The 7123-nt window shown below is 37.8% G+C and overlaps 1 protein-coding gene across 1 annotated transcript; it reads right to left on the bottom strand.

The window, feature by feature from the left end:
• Positions 1–2990: 2990 nt before the first annotated feature.
• Positions 2991–6892, bottom strand: LOC104466284 (terminal uridylyltransferase 7-like; the record flags this gene model as incomplete). Its single annotated transcript, XM_010079654.1, has 8 exons — positions 2991–3110; positions 3597–3688; positions 3804–3851; positions 4548–4725; positions 5377–5454; positions 5563–5676; positions 5766–5855; positions 6789–6892. Coding segments are annotated over 8 exons (824 nt in total), but the record flags the coding sequence as incomplete, so codon positions are not given.
• Positions 6893–7123: the final 231 nt, after the last annotated feature.

Below are 7123 nucleotides of genomic sequence, written 5' to 3' on the forward strand. Positions count from 1 at the left end.
CAATTTCTAACATTCTGTGATTCTGTGACATGCATGACACGGAATAGACTATTGACCAATTTGGGTCTCAATCCTAAACCTGTGGTCAAATCCTAGGCTAGTAACTGGGGCTGTGCTCCCTCCCGGCTTATCCTGCACCTGCAGACACTGGCACAGCAGAGAAGCTGAAAAGTCCTTGACTGTCCTGGCAGCAACTGTAAAAATCAGTATGTTATCAGCTTTCTTCTCAGCATGAATCCAAAACACAGCCTCACCCTAGCTACTACGAATAAAAAGTTAACTCTGTCCCGGCTGAAACCAGGACAGAACTACAAGCCAGTCAGTCTCACCTCTGCCTGGCAAGATCGTGGAGCAGATCCTCCTGGAAACTCTGCCAGGCACATGGAAAACAGAGGTGGTGATAGCCAATGTGGCTTCATTGGGGGAAATCGTGCCTGACAAATTTGGTGGCCTTCCATGACAGGGTTACAGCATTGGTGGATATGGGAAGTGTAACTGATGTCGTCTACTCGGACTTGTAAAGCATTTGATACTGTCTTGTGTAACATCCTTGTCTCTAAAATGGAGACATGGATTTGACAGATGGAGCACTCAGGGGATAAAGAACTGGCTGGATGGTTGTGCTCAGAGTTGTGGTCAGTGGGTCAATGTCCATGTGGAGACAGGTGACAAGTGGTGTCCCTTAGGGGTCTATGCTGGGACCAGTATTATTTAGCATCTTTGCTGGGGACATGGACAGCAGGATTGAGTGCGTCTTTGGCAAGTTTGCCGATGACACCAAGCTGTGTGGTGTGGTGGACACACTGGAGGGAAGAGATGCCAGCCAGAGGGACCTTGACAGGTTTGAGAGGTGGCCTGTGTGAACCACATGAAGTTCAACAAGGCCAAGCGCAAGGTCCTGTAAGTGGGTCAGGGCAATCTCAAACATGGATACAGGCTGGCTGGTGAGTGGATTGAGAGCAGCTCTGTAGAGAAGGGGTACCGGTGGATGAAAATCTGAATATGAACTGGCAATGTGCACTCACAGCGCAGTAAGCCAATCCTGGGCTGCATCAAAAGAAGCATGACCAGCAGGTTGAGGGAGGTGATTCTCCCCCTCTACTCCGCTCTCATGAGGCCCTACCTGGAGTAGTGCATCCAGCTTTAGGGTTTCCAGTACAAGAAACTCACAGACTTGTTGGATCAGGTTCAGAGGAGATCCATGAAGATGATCGGGGGCTGGGGCACCTCCCCTCAAAGAGTTGCGGTTGTTAAGCCTGGAGAAGAGAAGGCTCTGGGGAGACTTTCTAGCAGCCTTCCAGTACTTAAAAGGGGGCCTACAGGAGAGATGGGGAGGGACTCTTTATCAGGGAGTGTAGTGATGGGATGGATAAACACTTAAGAATAGGACAGAAGGCATCATTTTGTTGCTACATAAAACCATGGTGTGCCTACTGCATGTTGGTCTGGTCTCTATTTTAAGAAGTGGTAGACTTACAGAAGGTACAGAGAAAGGCAGTTAAAATGAAGAGAGAAAGTGTTTAAGGAAGAGATACTAAGAAGGCCAACACTCACCAACCTGGAGAGAAGCTAGATGGTGAATACAATCATGGCTTACAAAATCATCAAGGCAGTTATCATTACTAACTAAATCCCACAAGGCTACACGTATGGAATGCTTATGAAACTAAAATGAGATTAGCTTTAAACAGATGAAGGGACATACTACTTTACACATCAGTTAGCATATTTATGAAACTGGTTGCCATTGAAGATTTTTAAGGAAAATAGGAGAATCAGGTTCACAATCAGGTAAACAAAAAGGACAAAATCATCAACAACTCCAGTCTACAACGGAGTGCTACTAGACCAGGGCAGGTATGTGCTCCAACAACTGTTAGACAGCAACTGCAGATACTGGGGGAATGCATAAGAGATTAAAGAAAATACTTAACTAGCGTGCCCTTCTTAGACAGCACCTCCTCCTATTGCATCTGAGACAGCAGTTTAGACATTTAGTAGAATGTCACACTACCTTCAGATTTCATTATTTTCAGACTATCATCAACTACTGCACATTTGATGAAGTTGAATAAATTCTATAATTAACAGTTTCAACAATATAAGTTCATGATTCTCTACAGTGCAGCAGAAAAGCTACTTCATCCGATTTGATGTACATAGCTTTTTAGCTGCTTACATGAAAGAGTAGGTGATTTTTAATTACAGCTGCAAACATAGACTCTAAACAAAGGTTAGATTTTTCTGTTCACCTTACAAGTGGGTACTACAAAGGCTTTCAAGATTTCATCCTCTAAGTTTTATTTGCTCATTTTCACTATTTTACAGACATGAAGTCATAAAGAGCTTTGTCTTAACAGTTCATAATATGAACAGGAGGAGGATCAGATAATAACAAGAAGATAATTGCTGAATTTTAGACATCTGGTTACTCAGGATCAGGAAACCTTTTGGATGTAAAACAGGACATTGCTCTCATATGTGTCTGCTTAAGAAAAGTAATGCCGTGACATTCTTGTCTTGCTTTTTGACATGATTCTGTGAATGTGACTTGCTGGGAGCTGCAGGATTCTAGAAATGGAAGCTATTAAATGAAAATATAAAAATACTTTCTTGAGTTCTTTGAACAGCACACAGATGTTCAGCTCTGCATTTAGATTCTCTTTGACTATTGCTTTCCTATAAAATGAAATGCAGAGTCAGCATTACTACCTGAAGCTAAGTAGTTTTGCAGCCTTCTCTGAAAAGATTCTGCTAAAAAAACACTACAGCTGATGCTGGCAAAAGTTAAATAGCTGGCAAAAGTTAAATAGTGGCTCAACACAGACAAAAAAATTTAAAAACCAACACCATCCACCACTGCCAAAACTGGTATTGATTCATTTCAACAGTAAAGGAAATAATCTGCAGCATGTCCAAGTTTTGCTTTAGCATTACTGTTCTTCTAAACAAACCTAAGGAAGTATTCCACACAGATACCAAAACTATACTCACTTTCTTCTCATGGGGCAATCTTTCATGAAATGGCCGATTTTACCACAAATTCTGCAGCACCTGTCATTTGGTGCCAATTCTCCTTCTGTTAGTACCTCTGGGTCAAAAAAGTATTCCTGAAGAAGAAATCATGCATTGAAAATGAAAACGCATATACTTGGTAATCAAGACAGACAAGCAAGTGTTAAAACAGCAGTTAAGAGTCACAGAGAAGGATAAACTTTGTGTGTGTAGCTGAACTCCTGGAAGACCTGATGAGATTAACTGGCCTGTGGCCTCTTGTTTACAGGCAGCCTGCTGACCACCAGGTCTGCAAGCTCGTTCTTAAAACTTCAGTTTTAACAAGTGGTAAGCTGGTTTTGATAGGGACTAAAATGTGTAAGCCTGTACATTGAAGCTCTGACTTGACTAGTATTCTGCATGCCAACACATTTTACATGCAAACACCATGAAAATGGAACTCAGTAATAATTCCCATAAATATTTTTAGAGTACTGTTGATATTTAAGACTGAAGAACTTAAACAAAATGTAACCATACTCCTGCAAGTGGTAAGTTATGCACCCAAGAGCACACACATACTGCTCTTAGAAGCAGCTTACCATTTTTGATGGATATTCTTTAGGAAATACTTTTACAGGGGTACCAAATACCCTTCTGCCATTGATAAAAGCCTTCATTATAAAATTTGTCACTGGGGAAAAAAAATAAAAAAGAAAAAACATCATCCAAACATCAAAGAAGCCAGTAAAATAAGATCTAAGACAAGATCTTCACTTTGCACCAGAATTTGGTAACAGGAGACTTACTTTTTCTTGACAATCCAGCTCCAAGATTATGGTTCAAATCAAAGGGATCTGTACAAAAAGCATCACAGGCATTACTCAAGTCCAGGACAAGATCAACAATAAACATATGAACAAATCAAGGCGGCTATTAATATGCTAAAATTGAACTGTTTACAAATTTATTGAAAATAAATTAACTCCATGGACAAAGGATTATAGCTGTCCACCTTTGAACTGACTGAAGTATTATAGAAGAGTAAGTTGAATGTGCAGGCAAGAGAGTAGAAGTTCTTTCCATGAAAGTCATATGGGTCAGAAAGTGGTTCAGGGAACACTTCTAAAATGCATCACTGCATTTTCTTGACAGAGGCCATGGTATTACTTACAAGTGTAATCACACACAGGATTAAATCTGTCATGTAAATATGGGTGCAGTTAAACTTAGTATTTGTAAGAAAACCTCGGTTGCATTACAGCTAATTTCCTTGCCAAAGGACTTGCTTAAATCTTTTTTTTCTGTCACTGTCATCATGAAAAGTATGAAGTCTACTTTGCAGGTTCTTTTCAGTACATGAAAAAAAAACCCTAAGAATAATTTTTATCACTACTGAAACTCAATGAGAATTTTGCGATTATTTCAAAACATGAGCAAATAAGAACTTAGAATCTAGTAACAGAAAAATGAATAAGCCTCATGGAAATACTTATGTTTTCATGTGGGCATTAAAGAAATTCCACATTTTCACGTACTTCATGTGCTTTTACCTTCAATTACAATGTATTTGGAGGTCCACTGCTTCTTGAAAGTTGTAAGCAGATTTTTTCTCCTAATGCAGATGACATGCTCTTTAAAATCAAATTCTTCGGTGTAGAAACGGAGAAGTCCCAGCCACAGTTGCCCAACAGATTCAGTGTTTTTGCCACAGTCTGGCCAAACGGCTGACTGAAAATGATGGAAATATTTTTACTTCCAGGAAGCAGAATAATTTTTACTTATATTAAGCAGAATAGTTTTCATAACTTGGAAACTCACATAATGCAAGTCTTATTTTATAAAGCAACTCAATTGAGTTACACTGGAATACTTCCTTTCATAACTGGTAGTAATGATCCAACAATTCAAAAATAATGTTAAAAATACTAATAACAATAGTGGAGAATTAATAAAACTTTTTAATATTAGGTTTTGCCTGTTATAAAAGAATTTATTAATTCACTTTATCTGTCTGTTTAATACAAAATCATTCAACAGGATTAACCAGCTATGACAAATATCCAGCTGGTATCTGTAGTTCTCCTCCCAACAATGTGACACACAGAGCCAATTAATCATCATTAACACCATACAATAATTTTTTAATCTATTTTTTCAGATTTTTTTCAGATTTTTTTTTTTTTTCACAGATTAATTACAACCGATGATATTCTTAAAGCTTTACAGCATGAGACTGGGATTTTCAAAGCAATAGCTACTCCACTTACCTTTCTATATTCAACCACCATATCTGAGGACAGTGTTTCTTAAAAGGAATTATTTTCCATTTGCAAAGCTACTGGTAACACCACTTCAAATTAACCTTTCTGATTTACTCACCAACTCCTCTATCTTATCAAAGAAATAAACGTTCCATCCATCAACTAAAATTTCAGGCTTTTTTGGTTCTTGGTAGATCTGAAAGCATAACATCAAAATCATTAGAAGAGCCCTTCAGATTCAGCACTGACATTCTTCTGGTCAATACTGTGTACAGATACTTGTTTCCCTCTTGATATACTGTACCTCTTGAAGAACAGGGATGACAGGTGGATTTCTCTGTTGAAGAAAATAAAGCACCATAAGAGTATATGCATAAGAAGAAAGGCTACCTCGAGATGCATCTCCAATGTCACATATCTAGAAAAAGAAACATGATTTTTATCTTTTATGGTTATAATATCTTGCTGGGGGCACTACTGCTTCTAGAATTTCTAAAATATGCTTACCTTTGTAAAGACTTTCATTGTGTAACACAGATACTTTACTCTAGGATCAATGGCTGCATACGATGACAGGAGTCTCGTGTTATGCAAGGCCTGTAAAAATAAGGAAGTCATACAGAAAATACAGAAGTGCTGAAGAATGAAGGAGTGAGCTGAAAACATGAAAAACAAAAACTCCAAGTTGTGTGCTCAAGAAATGCAGATGTGAAGCCCTGTGTAGCAGAATGTATGTTGAGAAAGGAAGCATTCAACAATGAGATTATCACCTGCTCTGTTATAAAGCTGATCAGCATCCTTAATCTGCACAGGAGTGGTACAAAGCAGCTTTCACAGAAGAGGACTTCAGAAAGGGAAGCACTAATTTACTACTGCATTTTCAGAATATTTGGTAGAAGGTATGTTCTTTAACTAAGAGATTTGAGCCCAGAAGCATGAGAGCTATCACCTGACACATATGGATGTGTAATTTCAAGAAGAAAACTTTCAGACTTAGTGATTGAGGTGTCTCTAGATTTTCCTTGAGCTCATACAAAAACTTCAGAAAGTTTAGTATTTGGCTGGAAAACTTACTCTCCTTTGATGTTTCAAGGAATTGGCTTTTGAAGTTCAGAGACATTGAAAAAACCCAAAACTTGTTTTTAAAATATTTGTCCAGGATCTTGTTACACTTCAGGCAAGCTAGGTTAAAAATCACTATCCAGGACTCAAGGCTAAGCAAGAGCCATCATGGGAAGTGGAGTGTAGGAAAGCTGAAGTTATATTATTTAGTCTTTCTGATTTACAGAAAGACTTAAAATGCCTAAACCACTATTTCTTACTATTACTGAAAAACTAATATATTTTCTTAGAGAAGTGACAACTCTAAAGTCACAGTTGTGCAACTGACTACTCATAGTCAAAAAAAAAAAAAGGTTGTTCAAAAATCTAAAACTGCAATAGGTAACTGGAAATGGTTGATTATTGAACTTCACAAAACAACAATCTTTCTGTTTAAAGAAAATAAAATAAAAGAAGAGATAATCTTACCAGAGTATTATATAAACTGATGTCTACTTCAAGACCACTTCTGACATGGAAAAATTTGACAATTGGGACTTTAGCAGTTGTTATAGGCAAGACATTTCTCAAACCTACAATGAAATGTTTAATTACTGAATAACTGCAATACAGTTGTAACAGAATCAAATGCTCTACAAATAACTCCAACTGTAGTAAAAAAGCTACAAAATAACATCTTAGTTGATACCAAAATTGTATTTCAGTTACATTTTAATATTGATTTTATGCATTTGTCAAACATGATGAATCTGCTAAATATAATCATAGAATGGCTTGCATTGGAAGGGACCTTAAAGATCATC

The sequence above is a fragment of the Pterocles gutturalis genome, unplaced genomic scaffold, assembly GCF_000699245.1.
Source record: "Pterocles gutturalis isolate BGI_N339 unplaced genomic scaffold, ASM69924v1 scaffold15929, whole genome shotgun sequence".
In the NCBI taxonomy this organism is placed as follows: Eukaryota; Metazoa; Chordata; class Aves; order Pterocliformes; family Pteroclidae; genus Pterocles; species Pterocles gutturalis.